Source organism: Chionomys nivalis, chromosome 4 (genome assembly GCF_950005125.1).
Source record: "Chionomys nivalis chromosome 4, mChiNiv1.1, whole genome shotgun sequence".
NCBI lineage: Eukaryota > Metazoa > Chordata > Mammalia > Rodentia > Cricetidae > Chionomys > Chionomys nivalis.
The window spans coordinates 62,509,928-62,534,441 of record NC_080089.1 but is presented as its reverse complement, the minus strand read 5'-3'; the positions used below and the strand labels follow the sequence as shown (position 1 = coordinate 62,534,441).

The 24,514-nt window shown below is 44.4% G+C and overlaps 1 protein-coding gene across 3 annotated transcripts in view; it reads left to right on the top strand.

Moving 5' to 3' along the window:
- Map2k5 (mitogen-activated protein kinase kinase 5) overlaps positions 1-24,514 on the top strand; it is a 231,009-nt gene that overhangs the window by 25,185 nt on the left and 181,310 nt on the right. For all 3 annotated transcript variants that reach the window (XM_057767296.1, XM_057767295.1, XM_057767297.1), the window contains 4 exons: positions 11,491-11,560; positions 15,792-15,832; positions 16,746-16,813; positions 22,942-22,990. In XM_057767296.1, coding sequence (XP_057623279.1) covers positions 11,491-11,560; positions 15,792-15,832; positions 16,746-16,813; positions 22,942-22,990 — 228 coding nt within the window. The remainder of the gene's footprint in view (positions 1-11,490; positions 11,561-15,791; positions 15,833-16,745; positions 16,814-22,941; positions 22,991-24,514) is intronic.

The window sequence follows — 24,514 nt, the reverse complement described above, 5'->3', positions numbered from 1 at the left end:
AATGCTTTATTAGAAAAACATACAACCTACATATTCTGAAAACTAAATACCTGATCGTTGCAAATTATTTAAAGGACCCTGTTAAATAGTCCCTTAATGTAGTTTAAATTTGGTTGTTGTTCTTATTTTTCCCCTCTCATTTCTTTTTAGAAAGATTAGAAACAGGAGGCTGCTGTTCCCCCTTGGTATTGCTGTGCTGCAGTGGTGTGGAGCCCATTTGTTGAAGGGCTCATTGTAATGCTAACCTCTTCTATGGGGTGGCTTTTCGCTGGGGAACACAGCAGAGCACCCTCTGTGAGTGGATTCATATTGGTTTCTGCTGGGTCCTGTGTCTAGCAAAGGATGTTTTTCACGCTAGAGTCTCCTGCTCCTCCTAGGCGTTTGTGAGTGGAGCAGAGTATTAACAAGAATAATTCTCTTCATTTGCTCCCCCCTCGTTTCCAGAAGAGTACAGGATGAGTTTTACCGTAATGCCTCTCATTATAGCAGAGACCTTGTGTTTCCGTGGAGTGTAAGTATTCCCTTTGGTATACTTGACCATCGTGTACCTTGTTAGACAGTGGCTAACATCAGGGAGAAGCACTCTTTGACCTCTGGAGCACCCTGTAAATTGGGCTGTAATTATCTTTACCCTGGTCTGCATAATGTGAAGATTGCCTCTAAAACCGTGGTTAAGTTGAGAAGAGCCGGAGGGCACCTCAGAGGTCTTGTGAGTGCCTCCGCTTTGCAGGTGAGCACTGGAGCCCTAGACGTCAGCTTCAGAAATGTGTTGGAGTTATGGGTCTGGACTAAGGAGGCTTGGACAGAGACTCCCACCTGTTTATGGGTTTTGTTCTGGTGACTAGTAAGTTTTACGGAGAAAGTTTTGTATGTACTACTTCTTTTTCTTGATTATTAAAAATAACACTTTTTACTACAGTGACTATGCATCTGAGTTCAAAAAATAATGAAAAAAATTCTAAGGCTTTTGAAGTTTAAAATATATATTTTGGCCAAAATATATTTTTACCACAAAATATACTACCCATTTGGGAGTAGAATGTTCAGGAAGCCCAGGGCCTCTGCTGGCAGGGAGTTGTCTTTAGAGAGGATTGTCCACAGGTGTCTTAAGCATACTCTTTATTGAACAGGATTTTACTTTGCAGGGAACAAAGTCAGCTCAGCCCTCAATAAGTAGTTCCCGGCGCCATGCCATTAACGTGTACAGTCGGTAATGCAGAACACTCTTTTTTTTTTTTTTTCTTATGACTTTTGTAATATATACAAAATATATATATACGTAATACATTTATAAAGGTGTATTACAACATATCAGTAACAAAATATTAAATAAGGATAAATTTTTGAGATGCTCAAATGAGAAACTACACAAAGAACAGCATAAGAATGTTAACTGTTACAATACACTTACGTTGTTATGGAGAGAGAAAGGATAGTGTCAGTATTGGCATAAAGAACTTTAAATACAATATGATTTAAAAACTACATGATTAAAGAAATAAATTTTATAGATAATTACCAAATTTCTTTTTTTTTCATTTTTTTTTATTCTTTTTTAATTAAAATTTCCAACTGCTCCCCATTTCCCTCCCCTCCTCCCACACATTGCCCCCTCCCCCCACTCCCCTCCCCCATCCCCACTCCTCTTCTCCTCCCCCCAGTCCATTCCCCCTCCCTCTCGATACTGAAGAGCAGTCCAAATTTCCTGCCCTTCAGGAAGACCAAGGTCGGTAGAGCATTTGACTGCAGAACACTCTTGAGGCAGGCTGGAGAGTTGAAGAAGAGAAAGGAAATTGGACCTGTGGCGGGGGGAGGAAGGTTCCCGAAGCGTACTACACACGGATCCTTCCTAGCGGTGAGAAGACCTCCAGGTCCTGGCTGTTCTGTTCAGCCTCCAAAGATGCAGTGTTCTGTCTGTGTTGCAGACTCTTTGGGGAAGGGAAAAATCAACGGAGAAATGAGAATGGGTGCAGAGGTTGGCAGCCTCTGTCCCATATTCCCAGTAAACATGAAGAAAGTGAAATCCACATCAACAACAGCGTTAAGTATTCAAAGTTAAAATCTAAGTTGGAAAGTAAAACGGATGACGCTATAGGGCACAGATTTTATGAAGATGGGGAAAATGGTGTGCTGTTCTTGTACACATAATGTCCTGTCTGCTCTAGACATGACAGTGTCTGCATCACCCAGAAACATTTAGTGCCAGGAGCCAGTATCGTTACACTGTGGCACTCCTAAGTGGAGCTCTTACAGGAGTTTGTTTCCAGTATGTCTCATAGCAAATAAGTAGTAAAAACACTGCAGTCCAGATGCAAAGGCAACTGGAGTGATTATTAAAGGCAGTTTGAGTTTTGTCACAGTGCGGGGTCTCACCTTGTAAGGTTGTTCTCAGAGGACTGCCACTTAACGGCCCGAGAGCCAGAGAAGAGAAGATACATATGTAATAAGCATTTTTGACATTATTAAAGGAAATATATTCAGGCCAGGCAGTGGTGGCGCAAGCCTTTTATCTCAGCACTCAGGAGGCAGAGGCAGGCGGATCTCTGTGATTTCCGAGGCCACTACAGAGTGAATTCCAGGACAGCCAGGGCCGCACAGAACAAAACCCTGTCTTGAAAAATGAAAACAGAAAACATTCAAGCAGCTTAAGAACAGCTTAAGAACAGAATAGAATCTGTAGTCACAGCTCTTTGCTAGGAAACCAAATTCTTGTGTTTTTTTCTTTAAAACATTTTTCTATTTGTGTAAATCAGTTCATTTGTTACACTAAATAAAGGTAATTTGAATTGAAAAAAAAAAAAAGAATGCCCTTTAGCTGGGCAGTGGTGCCACACACATTTAATCCTGGTGCCAACAGCCTGGTCTACAAAGTGAGTTCCAGGACACCCAAGACTGTTACATAGAGAAACTCTCTCTCTCTCTCTCTCTTAAAAAAAGGGGGGGGGGAGAATGCCCCCAATAGGCTTATTTGAATATTTGAATGTTTAGTCACCAGGGAGCAGAACTCTTTGGTAGGATTAGGAGGTGTGGCTCTTTTGGAGGAAGTGTGGCACTTGGGTGGGCTTTGAGGTTTCAAATAGCCATGCCAGGCCCAGTCTCCCTTTCCTGTCCCTTTCCCTCTTCTGCCTCTCCCTTTCACTGCAGCTCTGGATGTAGTTCTCAGCTACTGTTCCTGTGCCATGCCTGCCCCCATGCTCCCACCATCATGATAATGGACTGAAGCTCTGACACTGTAAGCTGGTCCCCAGTGCTTTCTTTTGTAAGAATTGCTTTGGTCATGGTGTCTCTGGACAACAACAGAACAGTGTCTAAGACAGGAATGAAAGAGCTTGTTTTAGATATTGTTATATTTACTCAAATAATGGCCACAAGCCATCAGTAAAACCAAAATTAGTTTTCATTTTCTCATCTTATTCAGTGATCCTCCCTCTCTCTCTCTCTCTCTCTCTCTCTCTCTCTCTCTCTCTCTCTCTCTCTCTCTCTCTCACACACACACACACACACACACACACACGATACCTCTCAGGTATGGTGGAGAAATAGTGAGAGAGGAAGAAGAACAAACTTGTTTTCAGAGCCAGGTCATTTTACTTTCCCTTTCTGTGTTACCAAGGCCATTTGGGGTTTCTTAAAATCGAGATGAAAATCTTGTAGCCTCTTATGTTTGCCCTCCTTGTGAAATGGCTCAGGGCATGCCTGACATCAAAAAGGGATTTGCTGTGCAACTTTGGAAGCAAAGGAGAAACATAGGTAGACTCAGGCTCTGAAGCAACCGGAAATGGAACCCCACAGCTTCGAGCCAGCAGGATTTTGATATTGATAGAGCTTCCTTCTACTCGAACTCCAGCTCTGTGACGGATGTGAGTAGCATCATTATAAGGGAGTGTTCCGTTTGGCCTACTGTCTCCATGGCCTGATAGTCTCATTATAACCACTTATTAAATAAGTGGGTAGCTTAAGTAGGCCTTGAACTTCTTCGGAGAGGACAGTAGAAATCCTGCCTGTCAAGTGAGACGTTAGTGCGGCCACCGCCCCACACTAATCCACGAGATTCAAAGCTTCGACTGAGGACACCTAAATGTGTTGGACCCGATGCTGTGCCAATTTCAAATTCTACTACCAGGACACATTACCTTCAGCTTAGCTAAGTTGACTCTCGCCTGCCACTGGCTTCCCCACACTTCCATTAAGACCATCCGGAGCTCCCCAAAGCCCTTTAGAATTTTGCTAGACAAAATAAATGGTATTATTACTAAATATGGTCAACTTGCTGTCATTTTTCACTTGCAGATCATTGATAGATAACTGTGTGTAGCAGCAGCCTGGAAGCAGAGCCCAGAGTTGGTTTCTGTTGACTTTTCCTCTGGAAGACTTGAGTCCATTGTGGTTTCCTTTTTCCTTATCTTCTCAGCCATGACCACATGTAGGCCCTTGGCACAGAGTCAGTTAAAGGATCTCCTCGAGGAAGGGTGTCTGTGAGTTGTTAGGGAACCAGATGACCTGGAGCTATGTAGTAAATGTAGCTCCTAGCTGGTATGCAAAATAAATTGACATCATGTGCAAATTTTGAAGACTGGGACGGTTAGGTAGTTTGTAGGAAGCTGGTACAATAAGGAAGTCTCTTAGTGGGCAGTACAGGGAATAGCTGAAGGAAAGTGCAATTGGCGGGTCATCTCAGTGAGGTGACGGGACTGGTATCCAAAACTAAGATTGCTGGGTGCTTCACTGGAGAGCTAATCGATAACTGTGGGTTACTGGTAGCTTGTGAATTATTGCTGTAGTTACTGACAGAGCTACTTATAATAGGAAGTGCTTGTGCATTGACCAAACAGGAGTTTGAAGATTTGGTTATTAGTCAGAACAACCAACATGATTCTTTATAGGTGAGATGCCGTAGCCGACAAGTCTCGTGTGTTAGAAGGTGTGTGAAGAGGAGATTTAGGAAGTTGCCCTGTGATAATTGTGCATACGTACTGAAAAGGGTCCATACTTGAGGAAGTTAGGGACAAGGGTCAGGGAGAGCACTTGCCGAGGCTGATGGCTCCCCACTTCCATCTGGAAACACCTGCAGCAGGTGTTGTGTGTAGGCATCACCCAGCCGTGGCTCCTGAAGGGCAGAGAGATCTGAGGTTCTTATTCTTTTACCAGAAGGTTCACATTAGACAACACAAGCCTGCATCATTTCAGGAGCTCCAAGCATTCCCTAAAACCCACGGAGATCCCAAGTGATTACATCTGCCAAGAGAACAGAGTAGTTGAAGCATGGCCCCTGCCCTTGATGAGTTTCTGGAAGAAACCTGACACTTCCTAGAGCACCTCTCACTTTGAGTATTATTGATAACACTGTAGTGATTGAGGACAAGGGAGGGGATGCTGGCTCAATTTCTGAACCCCGCTTTTAGTGGGTGTGTTGTGTGGAGCGGCTTTACCCGGAATAATTACACGGAAACTGTATTCTTTTAAACACTGCCTGGCCCATTAGTTCCAGCCTCTTATTGGCTAGCTCTCACATCTAGATTAACCCATTTCTAATAATCTGTGTACCACCACGATGTGGTAGCTTACCGGTAAGATCCTAACCTGCTTCTGTGTCGGGTGGGAGAATCATGGCGACTCCTGACTCGGCTTCTTTCTCCCAGCATTCTGTTCTGTTTACTCCGCCTATCTAAATTCTACCCTATCAGAGGCCAAGCAGTTTCTTTATTAATTAACCAATGAAAGCAACAGATAGAAAGATGACCCTCCTCCATCATGGGTGGAGCATATCAGCAAGCTGTTTAGAGCTTCCTGTGTTGCCTATCATTAGGAACATTGTTTTTGTGTTCAGTTGCTTAATGGTAAGAGAGCCATAGTCCTGTGACTTTTTAAAAGTACTTTATAGACGGTTTCCCATGTACCACCTTGTTTGGTCTTGATCTTCCTAACGACTTTAAAGTGAGTGAGGCAGGTAATTTTTACAATAGGATATGGGACCTTTCTTTAGGTCACAACCCCAACATTGCTGTGGCCAAACCTCACTTTTTCTCTGGTTCACTCACTCAGCCACACAGCTAGTTTCCAAGAGCCGGGGTGTGCTGGGTGATACAGTTCTGGCCAAGCACCATGCTAGAGGTGGAACCAGAGAGTGTGCAACCCGAGCCTTCTGTTCCTCCCGACAGACACAGCAGAGAGAAAACCCAGGTCAGGACAATAGACTGACCCTCACCAGGCAGGATGAGAAGTGCTGAAACATAGCCGCCCTGTGGCTCAGAGGAGAGCCCAATCCATCTTTGAGGGGGCTTCCCGAGGAAGGTGGCATCCTGGTGGCGTAGACGGGGCCCGAGGGACTGGGAAGGGTGTTCTGTGCAGAAGAACAGTGTATTTAAAGGTTTGGAGGCAGAAACTGCCTGGGGAATTCAGGAGAAGCTGCCTGGGATGCAGCGGAAGGAGGGTGTGTGATGGGCTGTGGAGAATGAAGGGCTGGAACATGGCAGGACTCAGAGCTTGACATCGAGGGGAGCGATGTGGTCACAGTTTATTTCTCTGGAGTGTGGCTTGCAGGATAAGAGTTCTAAAACACAGAAGTGAAGCAGCTTGGGCTATTTCAGGTCAGAGGTAGTAGTGGCTGCAGATCTGTGAGAGGAAGAGGTCAAGTGAACAAATCCATGTGGCCAGTATGGGAAGAGAGGTGGCCAGGATCAATTCAAGACATCTGTTTGGGTACCTGAACTTAATGACTTGGTAAACCCAGGTGCAGAAAACCAGTCTGGGGTCTGAGGGAGGTAAAGAGGCAGGGAATTCAGATTGGATTGTAGCCTTTGGAGGAGGCTCTAGTCAGCCAACTAGATGTGCTCTAAATCCTTTGAGAGACAGGCTGGAAATAAAGATTTGTGGTTCGGTAGGTCCTGATTAGTCCCCATGACTCCTCGGGTGATGGATACCTGCGAAGTGGTAGGAGAAGACAGTGAGAGGGGAGGATTGCTCAGAGCCGCAGGGACTCACCCACTTCAAGGGGGACACTACCAGGAACTAGAATGGGGTACCTGGAGCTGGGGGCCTGGGGTGCTAGGTATGTGAGAGCAGAGGTCCCCGAGGACAGTCATTGCCGAAGGCTTTGTGCTGCTTCCTCGGCCAGGGAGCACGGCTAAACTCACACATCATGGGAGCGGTGAGTGAAGAAGCCAGAGCTCTTTACTAGCTCAGCAATCTACTCAGTACAGTAGCCCTGTGTTTAGTTAGAGGAGGAATGAGACCCACCTCCTTTTTAATTCCTCAGTAGTAAGCATGAGTTCCGTGTTTTGAGCTCATGTGCTAGAATAAACATTTTTCTTTGTTCACACTAACCTGAGTTCATCGGCAAGTCATTTGTCTCATCCGTTAAACAGAGATGAACCGAGTAGAGGGTGTGCAGTGCTGTCTAACATGTGCAGGCGTCTCGGGGAGTGAGGGTTGTTCCCCTCCTAATAAAGCCTTGTAATATTAAACTGTGTTGTTTTGAACTCAGAGTTTTTTTTAAAAATATGGTATATTTCCATGAAAAACTTTAATTATTGATTGAATCTTGCTGTTCTAGTTAGAACTGGGTTCATAACAAACAGGAACACTACTTGATAAACTTGCAAACAAACAAAGCCCAAGATTGTACTTGTTACCCCGTGTTGGAGATGAATTTTATTACAGGGTAGCTACACTAAACTCTGCCACATCCTCGTTAAAACTGTTTAAGAGTTTTAGAGAACATCTCAGGCAGACTAAAACCAGTCCGAGCCCGGCACTGGAGATTCCGTTAGCTATCGTAAAACTGATTAATCTTTAACCGTTAGCATATTGATTATTGCTGCAATTACTGCCTGGAATGGCTTATGCGAAGGACAGCTGAAGCAAGCACACCTTATAATTGCTGCTGCTGGCTTTAGTTTGGCACCTGTCCTGTACTTTCCGTACATAATCTTTGTGTTTTGAATGCTGGAATGCTTTGAAGGTAGAAAGTGTCAGGCTTAGTGTTACTTCAGTGATGGGAGGTGGACTTGAGACGGGTTTGAGCTTACAAAGTCCCTTCATTCGTGCTATTGCTGTAGTTTAATTTGAGAGTCCATAGTCACCTGGGTGATGAGGTGAACATCTCCACTGCTTTGGAAGTCGTGATGCTGGGAGGGTTAGGTGACTTCTTAAAGGCCGTTCACAGTAGCAGAATCAGGGTCCAGGCCCATTTCAGTCGACACCTACTACACATAGGGCATATGTTGAAGTGATAAAAGCCAAGGCATGGTAGATGGCCACATTGTGGCCTTTTTGCTCAACTCATGTAAGCTCTCTTAGTCACTGAGGTATAGGCCTTCACTGTTGCTGCTTGTTTTTTCTTTTTCTTTGGTCAAGGCAGTCTCTTGTCTTTGCCATCACGGATGGTTTTATAATTGTGTAGAACCAAATGGGAGAGAACAAAGGAAGATGGCACTGCAGAGACGCAGAGGATCAGACCCAGTTCCAACTTGCTGTGCAGTGCTTTCATCATGGTCTTTGCCCCTTTCTTCTGTGAGGCTTACAGCACTCCTCTGGCTGGACCCCATCTTACAGCCCAGCAGAGTGAGACACAGCAGGGCATGACCTCACTGGTGCCATGTGTCAGGAGACGGCCAATGGTGAGGCTCCCAGGAATGAGCCCTCCAACTCTTGAGTGCCTTGCCCACTTACTTGGGCAACAGCAGGACTAGCAGCCTGGTAGCCCAGTGGCCTGGTGGGAGTGCTCTGTGCCAGTTTACTATACACACCCCGAGTTTTATCCTTGCCTAGGAGGTAGCTAGAGCTCAGGCTGGAGCCTTGTGACCTCTCGGCAGCCCTGCGCCTGGAAGTCATTTGTGCCCAATGTGCTCACACCATTGTTTGGTTACTCCCCGTCCCTGTGTGTGTCCAACTCTATCCTGGTGTGTCAGCGGGAGAAAAGATACTTGGGTTCCGGAGAACTGTAGAAAAGTGAAAGTAAAGCCTAACTAATTGTTTGAGAAAAATCTTAATCAGCACAGCGTGTATCATTGCAGCGGGACTCCGTTAATCATGGTAGAGAGAGCTGGGTAGAGATTGCCTAGATTTTTCACAATGGTTACAAACATATATATAGTTTTCCAGTTGATTTGGCACAGTGCTAAGATGAAAGGGAAACCTTTTTTTAAATTTATTTTGTGAGGTAAATAAATAAAGCTGGAAAACAGGTCAATTTCATGCATGCAAGGTTTTATAGTAGGGAAAAGGCATTGCACCTGTTCTGACCCTTCACACTTGAGGTTATTTGTTTTCAAACTTGACCCCAAGCACCGGTTTCAGACAATTCTATAATTAGTTTGTTAGATAAAGCATAAGGATTTTTTCCCCTGATTTCTAGGACCATGGCAAAGTAGGAACCTACTGTACATAGCAGTTAATTAAAGAAAAGCATTGACTATAGTCACCACCACGGCCCTGTCTTGTATCAGTGTAAAAAGGCAGGAATTTTTTTGACAGCCACTGATTGGAAAGTTGCTTGCAGCCTTCCAGAAGCACGGGTACATGCTTTGGATCAATAACCGGCAAATTTCCCATTAAAAAGAATACCTGAGCAATGTTCCAAATAGCCACTGGCATCTTAATTTTCCACGGAAACCTCAAATACTTGTGTGCCAAGGACAAGTCATTTTCGGACAATTTTTCCAGACTACTTGTTAACAGTTATTGCTGTCCCAAAAGGTTGACAGCCGACATGATTGATATTTCATTTACCTGTCGTCACTGCGTGAGTAATGGTGTGCGCGCTGTATTTCTGGGCTTTTCAGGAACAGCCTCGTGTTGCCTTCGTATATTCCAGAGTGATTTGCACGTATTTACGTTGTGCGTGTTTAAGTTTTTAGATCCATAGAAAGAGAGAATTGCCTTCCTTTACAGTTTGAAAGCCACTGCAGGGGAGGCCACTCTCATCTCAGTCATTAGCAAACAGTCCCTCCAGGGCCCTCCCCTCCTTCACCTTCCTTGTTTGCAGGACAGGAAGCCTTGGATTTCTCGGCTTCTGACCCTCACAGTGCTGTAGAAGTTTGAGGCCTCTGCATATTTCTAATGAAAAAGATTAATTCTAAAATAACTTTAATCTATATAAAACCAATAGAAAGACACATTTTAAAAAAAATTATTTATTTTTGTTTTATATGCATTGGTATTTTGTCAGGTCTCCTGGAAGTGGAGACAGTTGTGAGTTACCATGTGGGTGCTGGGAACTGAACCCTAGTTTTCTGGAAAAGCAGTGAGTGCTCTTAACCACAAAGCCATTTCTTCAGCTCCAAGATACAAGTTTGGCTTTTTTTTTTTTTTTTTTTTTTTTAAGCATGTTAGTGAACATGATAATCAATTTGCAGGAATTTCCTGAAAATGTGATAGTTAAGAGATATATGAATGTTTAACTATAAAAACAGCAAAGATGAGAGAAGGAGAGAGTTCTGTTTTTGATAGGCCCATAAAACACAAAGTTAGGATGGAGAGGCTGCTCTTCCAGGGAACTGGAGTTTGAGTCTCCAGCACCACACGGTGACTCACAACCATCTGTAGTTCCAAGACTTTTTCTGGTCTCTGCAGACACCAGACATGGTAGTAGTACACAGACATAGACACGGGCAAAACTTTTGGACACATAAAAAATTTTGAAGACTATTTTGGGCCCAGTCAGTGCTTTTCATTGTAGGTATTTTTCTTCATGAGCATCGTTTTCTTGTTTGTTCAGCTTAAAAGGAATATAAATAAGAAGGAACAGAAGGCATCTCCAAGAGTAGGTAGGTGGATGGGGGGTTCATGCAGTACTCCAAGGAAAAGGGGTGGGACCTCAGTCCATAAATACTTTATGAAGGGCAGGGAGCTATATTTTACTCAGGACCTTATGTTTTGTGTGCCTAGAATTTTACAGTAAATTTTAATCCATCTTAAACTATGCCTAAGGCTAAATTATGCATCCGAAGTTGATTTTCTAGAAGGGAACTGTCTTTTTATGTGGGGATTCTGTTGTCCTTGGTTGGATAATGTGTTGTTCACTGGTCCCACAGTCTCTGCAATTTTGATCTTCATTGTCTGTGTGTTTTTATACACAATTGTACATGTTTCATTAGCTGACATGTGGATTCAAGCCAAATATTGAGCCTATTCGTTTTGCTTTATAAAATTCAGAAGAAAAAGACAAGAGGAAATTTGAGTAATTTCTATCAAAATGCTTTTTGTGTCATTTAAAATAGATATCATTTTAGAGTATGATAAATACTAACATGGGGTCTTAGTTAATACTGTTAAAGATAAATCGTGGTATGGATGGTAACCCCATACTGGGCTTCCAAATCCTGAATATAGTGACTGTAGTGATTTTGGTGTGCAGATATAAGGTACGTGTCTCAAGACTGATATGTGCATACCAGCCATTTCCAAACGTACAATGAATTAAACAGCCCGTCGTGTCTATCCCAGTGTCCGTACATTACTGAGCAATTTCTTTCTATTATCTCTTTGCAGTATTATTCCACAGTAATGGAACAGCAAGTAAATGGCCAGCTAATAGAGCCGCTGCAGATATTTCCAAGAGGTAATGTTGAACAAATCCTAATCAACAATGATTATTTCAGCAAACTGTTTCATCAACAGTTATGTTTTCCAAAGGTTTAAATGCACATAACATGATGTTTCGCTCTTAATTTGAAAAAAACAAAAGAAGTATTCATTATCATAGGGGATTGCAAGCTATATTATAGTTATAGCAGATAAAATATCTAATCTGCTGGAGTAAATTAAACTAACTAGATTGTTTTTTGTTTTTGAAGTACATACTTACATTCGCTTAAAGAACTCTTTGGGAGTCCCCATGATTCTAAACCAAGGCAAATGGATAGCTTGAATTCTGGATTTATATATTGCAGCTCGTGATGTTGGTGCAAGCTGCCGTTGAGACGATGTGGAAGCTGTGAAGTCTGGGGGCTCTAGGACAGAGCCCTGGGCAGAACTTGGGATTTGTCTTGGGGTAGGGGAGGGATTTTCTAAATAATGGGACACATTCTTCAATGGCGTGAGTGGATGGGAGTGAGTCTCAGTGGGAATTCCTCTCTTAGATGGGTAGCACCAGCCTGTATCAGCTACAATGGCTCATTTGTGCAAACATCCCCTCAAAATTTAAATAATGGTGAAAAGAGCGACTTAGTTATATAAGCCAGTACATTTTTAGCCATTATTTTTGTCCCACTTGAAATCCATGTTTTCTAACTAACAGAACAGATCAGGAAACCATCTAAGTAAGTCTTCTAGAAATAGCTTAATTGAAATAATTAAAAGTTAAACTCACCTTCTTTAACTGTACAGATAATCATGGTATGAGTTTTCCAATTAAACATTCTAGACTTTCATTACCTGTAACTCAGAAGTTTGAATGGCTCAATTAACCAGTGGGCTCTATTTGCAGAGATGGTCTCCAAAGGCTGCTGGCTTGACCAACCAGGGAGGAGATCCGGGTTCAAGCGCAATATTCCTCTTTGGGCGTGTGTGTGGGCAGTGGAACCAGGGGGCTTATTTCACTATTAGTAAGAACTTAATGAAGGGCTAAGAGAGAGGATAAACTGTGCTTCTCAAGCTCATTGGTCATCAGAAGGAGACTGATTAATCGGGTTTGTGGTGCTTACTGAACAGGCAGAGGGAGACCGCTGTTTCTTTGTGGATGGCCCCTGATGACGACTCAGATTATTTCCTGGTGTTCTCAGTGGCTGCAGAATTAGGGCAAATTTAGAAATTGTTTCCTCTAAAAAGGCTGAAAATCTCTATGAGTTGCTTGTGAGCTCTGTTATGGCAAAGCCGGGTACAGATCCCCAAGCACCTGGTCGTCGTGCCGAGGGCTTTTCTCCTCAGCAAACTGTTTCCTTCTCTCCATGGGGAATCTTTTTAGTTTAGTTGCCTTCTATTGTATGGGCAGTCTTGGGACACTAGACCACTGTCTAGGTAGACTCTCCTGGGTTGTTTAAGAAAGGTATCTATCTTACTGTTCCCACACAGAGCCTCCTTGGTGGCGGCCATTCTGAGACCTCTGCTCTCCTTTCTGCTCTCCCAACAGGTTTACAGTTAGGGTTTACTGCTTCCATTGTGTGGACTGTTGAAGCTCAGAGGGGTGAGGACCAGAGAGTCCACAGTTCCTAAGTGTTCAGTGTATTCTGAGTGAGAAGTTGGTTTAGATTACAGTTTGTTTCTGGGGAAAGGCATCTAACTTCAGGGACCAGTGAGGTGTGTGAGGGACTTTGGAGGGTGTCATGTAAGAGTGGGAGGAAGAAGATGCTGCGAAGACAAAGCTAGGAGCTGCTGGTATCGCTGCAGCGCCCACACAACACCTTTGAGGCTTAAAGCACGTTAACTGTAGTCTCACCAAGGCATGCTGAGGATTCCAAAATGTGACTTCTTCCCCCTTTCTGCGGTTCTTCTCTCTGCTGTGATTTGGGTCTTTTGGGCTCTTTTGTTGTCTTGTTTTTTGCTATTGACTCCCTCAGTGTGGATGCAGATGATGGGGTGATGAAATGTCTGTTTTCTCTGGTTACATCTCGTCAGCGTGGCACAAGCTAGAGATTCCCGGGAAGAGGGAACGTCAGTGGAAGAAATATCTTCATTAGACTGGCATGTCTTTGGGCATTTTCCTGATTTCTAATCGATGAAGGAGGACCTAGACCACTGTCTGCAGTGCTAGCCCTTGGTAGACTCTCCTGGGTTGTATAAGAAAGGTATATATCTGTGTGTGAGTCTAGAAACAAGTTAGTTAACAGCTCTTCACGACTTCTGTGTTGGCTCCTCCAGGTCTCTCTGCCTTGGCTTCTTTTGATGATGGACTGTAACCTGTAAGCTAAAATACGCTCTTTCCTCCCCACGGCTTTTGGCCGTGGTGTTTATCATAGCAACACAGGGGTGCATCCTAAGACAATGTACAATTAGAACGTGGGCGTGGCAGGAGGCTCCCTGGGTCTACCTGGCTGGTCAGAGGGTCTCAAGCCTGAGAGGGTCTGTGGCTAGGCCCCATGTTAAAAAGAATTTTTAGGCTGAGCAAGTTGGCGGGACAGAAGACAATGTTTCTACTCTAGTCACAGAGTCTCCTCATTCCTGCTGTCACTTTTCTTGAATAGTGTTCCACTCCTAGTTCATGGCCAAGTCTTCCCTGCGGCTCAGAGCTGTGTTAAATATTAATAAGTATGAAAATTGGCAACTGTCATAGTAACTGCCTTTTTAACTTCAGGATGTATGAGGTTGCTGGAGTCTTGAATGCACCATGGCTGTTTAGATTTCTAGTGACAAAGGTTTGAGGGAGTACTGAGGGTCCTTCAAGGGCTGGGAACCAGATGTATGCAGCTGTTATTTTGTTCAAAGAGTTATTTTGCATATTAAAGAGAGATTTGGAGTCTTAATGTATTAAGTATGCGGGCGGTGGTGGCGCACACCTTTAATCCCAGCACTCGGGAGGCAGAGGCAGGCGGATCTCTGTGAGTTCGAGACTAGCCTGGTCTACAAGAGCTAGTTCCAGGACAGGCTCCAAAAAACCACAGAGAAACCCTGTCTCGAAAAACAAAAAACAAAACAAAACAAAACAAAAAATCTTATGTACTTAGAGAAAAAATGAAAACATTTATTCATGTTTAGATATATTTTGGGGATAATATTTTTGGATATCCTAATAAATTCACTTTTAGAACTATGTTTATTTACTTCATTTTGTGTGTATTTGTGTACCTGAGTGTGTACCTGCCCATGAGTGTATGGGAATTGGAGAAGGTCAGAGAGGTGTTGGACACCTTGGAACCTTTCGGGTTAGAAATGGTTGTGAGTGACCATGTGAGTGCTGGGAATTGAACCTAGGTCCTCTGGAAGAGCAGTCAGTGCACTTAACCATTGAGCCATCTCTCCAGCCCTAATAACATAATAAATTCAAATTTACTTGAGGTCCTCAAGTGAAACTCACCCACACCTTGTAACTATCATGTGCATCTTCTTAAGCAGCTCAATTTCTGTTAGAAATAGAGAAAGAAAAAAAAATCATGTTTGCTCTTCCCTAAAAAATCAGTCAGAACCGACAGCCCTTTCCACCCTGTGGTGTTTGAATAGAATCAGTCTGTAACATGGCTAGAAAGCCCTGTGTTTTAACGGGATGAAGAACCATCTGCGGGCGTTAGAAATGTCTCACTTCTAGCCCAGGGTGGTGCTGGGAAAGCGCTGTTGTTTTTCCTGGCCCCTCGTTATCTTCAGAGCTAAATAGGAGCAGATATCAAGAAACCTCATTAAACTGTATATCTGTGTTTTAATAAATCTGATTGCTTGTGGCTACACAAAATTTGAATACCCTCAGACTTGCATATCCCATCTTGGAGTCCATAGCAATCTTTTTGGATTCAAGGACCCTTTCCCTACCCCTCCATGCCTTCAAAGCAACAAAAGCAGAGACCTGCTGTTTTGCACATCCTTTGACTGCCTCATGCAGTTCGGTAGAGTGAGGGAAGACTGCAGAAACCTGAGCCATGGGAGGAGTCTCATCATTTTAGCTCGGCTAGCATGGCTTTGCTATGTTTTAAGCAGAAATTGGAATTCATATGAAGTGGAGTCAGAAAGCTCTGCATTTATAAACGCTCACGCCTGCAAGTTAAGAGCCCGGTTCATAATTCCCACCTTGGGTCTTGGGGGCCACTTCTCAATCATTTCTCTCTGCTAATTTTGGTGTCACCCTCATTTCTTTTTAAACGATTCATTTTGAGCAAATTTGTAAATGGCCCTGATGTGTTCTACAATTTAGTCAATTACTGTTTCAGCCTGCAAGCCTCCTGGGGAACGGAACATACATGGCCTGAAGGTACGAATTTCAATAATTGTTTCAGTAAAGTTAGATGGATTTGTAATGCTGTGTTCCACTTATTGAAATGTCAAATAAAACTGCACTTTCTCAAGCTCTGACAAGCAATCTTTTTTTTCTCTCTTTTTTTTTTTTTTGAGTGGTGGGGGTGGAAGGCAGCATCTGTATTTGTTTATGCTGTGTATGTACTTGAATCCTGGGCCTTTGGTGCTGTATTTTTGAATTTTTGGAATCGTTTTGTTGGTCAGTTTCTCCAGGAGATCCTGGGGTCTGTTCTCTACAAAGATTCATATGAGTGAGAGCGTGGACTTCATTTTGGTGATTAATTAAGCACATAGCATATTGCACACAGGGTGCCTTCCCTCTCCTCTCGACATATTTATGTCTGAAACACATATCTAGTTAATGCCTTTTCATTGTTCTGCGTGTTTTAAATTCTGGATTTCTGCTCAAGGCTTCACGTCTGAAAGAAAAGCTGGCTATTTTATTAGGCTCAAGTGTTTTATAATTAATTACTTGAACCTCATTTTCTAGTGAATGAGAAGCGGTTGTAGAGCTGGAAGGGGGTGGCATCCTGAGGTTTCCTACTAACCCCCAGACACAAGCTTAACGCGCCTTCATGGGCATCCCGCTTTTCTATTGTTCTGAATAGCAAGCTGAGGTTTTCACCCCTCGGTTTCTCTTTCTTTCAGCACTATTTAAGTATTTGAATAATGCCAGGGATAGGGATTATGTAATATATGGATTGTACAGTTGTGTAACCTATATACTGAATACATTCCAACCGTGGGTCTGTCTAGCAACAGCTAATTAACCTTCATAGTGAGATGAGACATTGTGTGGTGAATTATAGGTTAATTAGAACTGTGTCCTCAGAACACAAGGCTGATCAAACTTCTCTCTTTTCTTATAGGTGAATACGCGGGCTGGACCATCTCAACATGCCAGCCCTGTGGTCTCAGATTCCCTTCCAAGCAATAGGTGAGGACAAACAAGGGAAGTGTGCCCTGCTGCACTCCCCTCTCCAGGTGGGGGCAGGAATGGCTTGGTCATCGCATGGCTGTTCTGTAAGGTAAAAGGTGTAGGTGGCTATAGAGAAAAGTGAACTAGCCAGATAGCCCTTGCTGCATACTGGCTGAGGGGAAAAAAGACTTAACATAGAAAGCTGAAATAGAGGCAGGTGAAATGGCCAGTGGGCAAAGTGCCTGCCAGGGAAGTGTGAGGGCCTGATCCCCAGCCCTCGTGTAAAATCCAGATGTGGCAGCACACATCTGTGACTCCAGTTCTGGGAGGTGGAAACAGGCAGCTCTCGGGAGCTCATTGGCCAGCCACCCTAGCTGAGTCCGTGAGCTTCAGGTTCAATAAGAGACCCTATCACAAAACACAAGATTGTGAGCCATTGGGGATGGTATCTTATGTGAACCTCTGGCTTCCACACACCCACACAAACACACATCTTTACCACACAGCCCCATGCACAGTGAATGAATGAGTGAATGAATGAATGAAGATACAAAAGGTGGAATCAACATGTTACGTCGTTAACTTTGTTCTAGAGTAATTTTCCCTAAGTTTCCAAATTGTATAGACTGTTCTATGCCTGTTTCAAGTCTTGGTACAGTTACAAGCTGTGTGATACTTACCAAGTCTTATTTGCCTGTCCACCTTTGACAGTGTTATTATCTGCTGGCATCTTCACCAGACAGAGTCAGGGACAGAGTCAAATGGTGACATTTAACTTGACCGGCAGTCTGCTCATTAATGGCATCTTTGGTTGTCCAGAAGATTAAAGCTACTGTAATAGGAAGATTATTTTTGTTAATTTCATGGTAGCATCACCCCACCCTGGGACAGATCTTAAGCCTTTCAAAGTTTTCTTCTTAGCTGCCACACTGTGGCGGTACTCAGGTCAGAGGGGTAACTTGGGACATTTTGTCCATGTGGCCAGTTAGTCTACTAGTAACCTCAGGTTCCTCACTGGGGATGATGCTGGAAGGTGGTTGCTCGGGATGGCAGAGTCACAGTGGCAACTGAAAAGCTGACAGAACCGAGGGACCCTTCTTCCATCTGCACTGGAGCTCCTGGCCTCTGGTTTCAGTCAGTGTGTGCACAGCCTTTTATGGGCTAAGGAGTGGTTTGGGCTTCTGCTTTCCCTTCAGTCCTTTCTGTCCTCACTTACCCACAGTCTTGGGGCTTTGGCTGGGGGTTTCTGATTTGACTCTGGCTTACCGTTTTGGAGGCTGTAAGTCGAGCTTGCCTGGCAGGCTGTGATGAGAGTTCCTTGTCAGCCACTCTCCTCACGGTGGGAACATCTGTAGAAGGATTTGCATCTTAATTATTGAAGCCACAGAGAGACCCTCTGTGCCTGTGATCCTGCCCTCTTCTTTATTTTCTTTAAAAATTTAATCATTTTATTTTTCATTTTGAGTGTTTGCTTGCATGTATGAATATGTATGTAACCCTTGTGTGCATGCGCCCACTGAGGCCAGAAGAGGTGGTTGGAGCCCCTAGAGTTACAGATGGTTGTGAGCCTCTGCCTCGGTGCTGGGAACCAAACCTGGGTTCTCTGCAAGAGCAGCAAGTACTCCTAACCACTGATCCATCTCTCTAACTTATATTTCTTTAATTTTTGAGAGTCTTGCTGTGTAGCCCAGCTAGACCTCAAACATGTGGCAATCCCTTTGCCTTCTCCCCCTCCCCCAAGCGCTAGGATTACTACTGGTGTGTACACCGCACTGTCTCCACTAGGTCCGTGTCCCCTCCCCCAGCAAAACTGCTATCCTGGTTGGTGTCAGTATCTCCCTACTAACCTTCCAGCTGAGGACATGGGGTTCTAAAAGGGTGTTGCCTCTAACAGTTGGCTCCATGCCACAGTGCAGTTGTCTAGCTAGTCACCAGCGTGCCATCTGCCTGGTCTCATGGAGCTGATGTTGACACTGCTTTGCATTCAGTCTCGTGTTGCCTGGACATGTGAGTCATGGCCCTGCAGAGTGGAGGCCTGTGGGTAGAGGCCTGCGTGTTCACCCAGCTCTAGGAAGGTAGAACAATTCACTGGTACCACTGATTCCAGAAAAGCTGGTACGCACACAGGCACCACGTTAGCCTGGGGAAGGACACGGTTTTCCCCTGGTGTTTTAGATCACACTTCCCTATGGCATAATAAGCCAGATGGAATTGAAAAGATTTCAAAACATAGAAGCAGTGTTACTTCCAGTGTTCCAGTCATTTCAGTCACAAGTGAGGATTAGCTTGGGGTAAAAGCTGTCACGTCTCTTATGAAGTATTGTTATTCTTGGATTGGACAAAACTTCACCACCCGGTTATGTACGGTTTCATCCTGGCATCTTCACTTGGGGATACGGCAGCCTCCTAGACGGCAAGGATAGTGATTCCTATCATGGGAAGAATGTTAATTGAAGAAGTCCTACGGGTGTTTTTAATATGTTACCCTACATTGGCTGTGTTCTATGCCCCGGGTTGATGACTAATCAGCAGGTATTTATGAAGTGCCTCTTACTCCTTAGCTTCTGTCCTAGGAGCACGATGCGGCAGTACTGTCTGAGGGAAGCAGATGCATACGGAGGGAAACACTAGACAGGAGTATGTTTCTGTTTAAACTGAGTACTCAGAACTGGCTCCTTGGGGAGAGGGATGTTTCCACCTAGACCTGATGCACAAGGAGGACCAAGTTACATCACAATAAAGACATTTCAGCTAGAGGGATGTGCCTACGACAAGGCCCTGAGGGGAAAGATCTGGCCTGTGTAAGTGGGCTGGTTGGCTGGAACATGAGGGAGGTGCCGGGTGTGGGAAGTTGGGAGAGTAACACAAGAGGTGGGAAGCAAGGATGGAGACAGGAGTCCGGTCATGTGGGGCCTGGAAGGTCCAGGGGCTTTACCTTTCTTTACAGAGCCAGAGAGGGGAAGCCACCCAGTGCTCTTAGATGATTTGCCGGTGGGGAGGAGGGGAAGCACCAGTCTTAGCCTGCTCTCCTCTGATGCTTGACTCCTGTTCTTTGTCTAATGGACACCCAGTCTCTTCCCAGCATCTGGGCTAGAGATGTACTTCCTGGGCCAAGGCTGCCCCTTTGTTGTTGTTCAGGTACATCTTAAGAGGCTCTTTCTGAGCTGGGATTTGGTGCCCTTCGACACCCACTTGGAAAGATGGAGTTTTGCCCCCAGAACACGACTGTTCCCTCTTTCAAGCGAGCTCTTCCTGCCATCTTCTCTCCCACATCACATCCTTCCAGCAGCCTGCACCTTCCTAGGAGCTCTGCACCTGCCTCTTTCAGCTCCGGGAAAATCTCCACTGTCCCTGTAGGTCTGCTCTACCTTAGCTGGGACAGCCTAATTGTATTAGTCACCTTTTCTTCACTATAATGTAATACCCAAGATAGTCTATTGTGTTGAGAGAAAAAGTTTACTTAACTGACAGTTTGGGGCATTGAAAGCCCAATGACCCAGAACAGGTCTTAGTGGTGACTCCTTGTGACTGTCTCTCCTCATTCAAAGTGACTGATGCAGGGAACCAGAGAGAGTGAGCCTGGGTTCCACAATCACTTTTAAGGTCACACCTCCAACTGATATATGCATCTCCCACTAGAATCTTTTTAAGATCCACACCCTCAACATTGACACCCTAAGGACTGAGTTCCTTATACATAAACCAACTCCAAAATGTAACCCTAAGGCACAATTATGAGCCACCATTTCCTACTTCAGGATGAAGCAAGACCTCCATGGGTCTTGAGGGGTATTGTTTGCATACAGGTGCTCTGTGAACTTCAGCCTATTCTTGATCACCACCTACTCATTGAGCTATAGTAGGTGCCCTGTGTGAACCTCTGTGCCCCCCCCCCACCTCCCAAGCTATAGCAGGTGCCCTGTGTGGACCCCATCATCACCCACCTGCAAAGTGATAGCAGACTCTCTCTGTTGACCCCTGTGCCCCCCCTCACCCATGCTTCTTTTGACTATAGCGATGAGCACATTGGAGCGCCATCATCTTGGTTCCCCGTAGCTTCGGTGCTCTAGGAGGGCAGTGACTACAATGTACCCACTGCAAGCCCTGGTCTGAGGCATGGCACGTGAGTGCTTGCTGGGATGAGTGGGTGGGTGGCTGTGTATACTCATGTCCACTTTTACTTCTCCCTCAGCCTCAGTTCTTCTCACTTAATCTGTGCTCTTAACCCCTGAGCCACCTCTCCTGCCTTTTTATTCTTTTACACTTTGGATATCTCAGTGTCTTTCCTCAGGTGTTATAGCCAGGTTACAATTATGTGCACTTAAGTTTTAAAACATTTAAAAAGGAGTTTTGGTAGCTCAAGTTCTTACAAACAGAAATGAGATGCTGAATAAGCAGTATCTAAACAGATTTACTGGATGAAACTTTTTGTTTTTCGTCCTAAGACTTGACCTTGCACATCCTAAACATATACTCGATTTCTGAGTGCTATTCCTCCTCCCTTGTTAAAACTAGATCCCCACATCTAGACACTGGCGTGAAGTGGAATCAGTCTTCCCTCTGTTACTTTTCAAAGTATAAACTGTTCTTTGGCATAGGTAAATGAGCACTTGATAGACTGAGCTTATCAACCCACATGGTCTTCCTAGGTCATAACTGACTGAATTCAAGTCCCTCTGCCAAGACCGTTCCAAACAGTGTAGCCTTCACCTTCTGTAATATTAGGATGAATACACGAATGTCTCCATCCACTGACAGTGTAAGATCGATGAAGCTATGTTAAGGAATCATATTTTGTTTCTTGGATGAAAGGCATTTTGTAAATGCCGTGAATTGAAAGTTGTTATTTAAGTTTATGACGTAATGGACTGTCTGTGGAGAGGACATGGTGGAGCCTTTGTTTGGTTGTTTGTGACCTTACTAGACCCAGAATTACCAAACTGAGAGTCATTTGTGGGAATACAAAGATTGAAATATTTCTCAGACAGGAGTGTGAAAGTGTAAGTGATAATCAGAATTTGGACAAGAGCCATGCCTTTTGTCTGTAAGTCAGGGATAATAACTATACATAAAGGAGTGTAGTTCCCGAGGACTAAATCTGGAGGATATGCAATAGCCCTGCGACAGTGCCTGGCATTGCTCGGCACCCTGTACATGGAAGTGCCAGACCATGTTGGTAACTGGGCTGGTTTTGAGGCAGCTGCTCACTCTTTGGTATGTTTGGTTTGTTCCAGTCTATAAAATTCCTGACTATCCCCCTAGCCAATTGGAGGACATTATTAGCCTAGAATCCTTAGGTGAAGGCATATCTTAGACAGTTTTTAAAAAGTAGAACGGAGGCCGAGTAGTCTGTGTTGGACCCAGCAGAATTTTAAGGAGCATTGAGAAAGAATGATTATCAGCTGAAGGCCCAGCTCGAAGTCTGAGGTCGACTCCAGTTTTACTTATTAAAAATGTCAGGTAGAATGCCAGTGTGGTTCAGATTAAGTCTGTGGTTCAGATTAGGTTCTGATCCCATTTGCTTCCTAATGTACTTAGATATTTATGTCTTTCCATGTTATCGCCACATCTGCCACAGAATAAGATTGACCACCATTTCTTGAACAGTTAGCACTTGGTGTTCAGGAGCAAGGAGGAGTGGGCCATAATAGACCAAGCTGAGATCTGTGTTCTCAGGGGAGAGTGTGGGGCAAGGAAGAGCCACACTGGGAAAAACCAGAAGGGGGAGTTTATCTGAGGAGAGCATAGTGTGGGCAGTTGGGGACAGAGCCAGTCAGTTCTACATTTCAAAGAGAATAGTGGTTGGAGAGGTGCTATGTTTTTTTAAAAGTTTTATTCATTTGTTTGTGTGTTATTATTATTATTATTATTTTATTATTTGTTATTTAGACAAGTTCTCATATAGCCTAGGCTGGACTCAAACTCCATGTGTAGCTGAGGATGAACCACTGCTTCTCTTGCTTCTTGGGATTGTAGGTGTGCACCAGCACACTGTTTACATGGTTTTGAGATCAACCCCAGGGCTTGGTGCATGGGAGGCAAGTACTCTGTCGCCTGAGTCGCGCCCTCGGGGCCCTGGTCTAGAGTTTGCAGTGGTGTTGAGATTTGTTGGTGGCTTTGCTGCTAAAGGTGTCTTTACTTTTCAGCTTGAAGAAGTCCTCTGCTGAACTGAAGAAGATCCTGGCCAATGGCCAAGTAAGTATTGCCGCGTGCTAGCCTTCAGAGTAGCAAATCTGTGGCTGTCCAGAGTGTGCCAGAGTTAGTGCTAAGTGACGAAGAGTCTGCACGTTTCTTCTTGTCATAAATGAATGCCACAGCTTAATTTGATTGGCAGAACAATCTGCAGCGCGGTTTTCAACCTGAGCTAATGGCTTTCACTCCCAGCAGATTGAGGCACTGTGCACACACCCCACTGCCATCTCAGCTTAAAAAAGTTAATCAGTTCTGAACAAGTCATCAACCCGTGGGTTGTTGACAGGGCCCTGTGTTCTGAGGTGACTGTTTCTTCCATTATCTTTGGGGACAAAGGGGGAAGACTGTTACTTTCCAGCCTTAGCTCCTCTTTTGTCCAGAGGCCAACACTGGCACTTGTGGGGACAGAAGCCAGGCTGGACAGGCTGTGGCACATGAGTCCCTGAGCTTCAGGGAACCTTGGTTTGCCTTTTCAATGGGCCATCTGAGTTTAAACTGAATGACCTAACCCGGCCAGGAAGGACAAACAGGCCTGCAGGCCATTTATTGTTCACTAATTTTCACTCAAGTAAATGAACACTTCAGAAAAAGTATAGAGCTTTTAAACATTCACTGGTAAATGAAGCTACCTACAGGGCCTGCAATTCCTCAATAGCAACATAAATGCATTTTAATGTTTGTTACAGCGCAAACCCTTTGATAGCCTTGCAGGCAGCGCCTGTCCGTTGCGATCAAGCCTGCCTATTAGGCTCTATTGACTGAGACATCTGTGTCACTGCAAATAAAAGACTCTTATTGATTTTCTTAACTGCTGTTCACTTCCGTCCATGTTTCGAAGGCTGAGGTCTTAATTATCTCCGATGCTTATTCAGTGCCTCCGCACGCCGACCTCCCCAAGCCTTGCTGGCATTTCATGCATCAAGGACTTGTAGTGAAGCATGGCGAGAGGACAAAGCTGGATCCTCACGCTTGTCTCTAATAACACCTGTAACATTGCGTGCGTGCCGTGCGTGGAAGTACTTCTGGAAGTTTGGCACACAGTTTTGTGAATACTTACAAAAAATTGAATTGATCTGATTGTCACAGCCTCTCAGCCAGTGTGCACGACTCTAGTCATTCAGTGTTCCACGTCCAGCAGGAGAGACTCTGACTTGGTGGTGTAGGAGTGTCTAATCCCGGTAGTCTCAAATTCTGAGACAGACGATGCTAGGGCTCTTCTCACATTCTAAGCTAGTGCTATACCCTCAGTCTCCAAATGTTAGATAGCATTTACTTGCTATTTTTGCCAGGGTTAGTTTAGAGCAAGGTCTGCACCTGATGCCCTGTGCCTGGTGTGTGTGCAGGACCAGCATGAACACAAGCCAGAGTCTTGCGCCCAGGCCACTTATGTATCCTCAGCATGCTTGCATTTTTGTTATTAATTATAGTTTATGTACAAGTCATGCATGTTCTTCAGCTGGAAAATTTATTTCAAAATAGACATAAATTAAGAAGTTTTAACTACATTTATTCAACCTAGGCAATGGA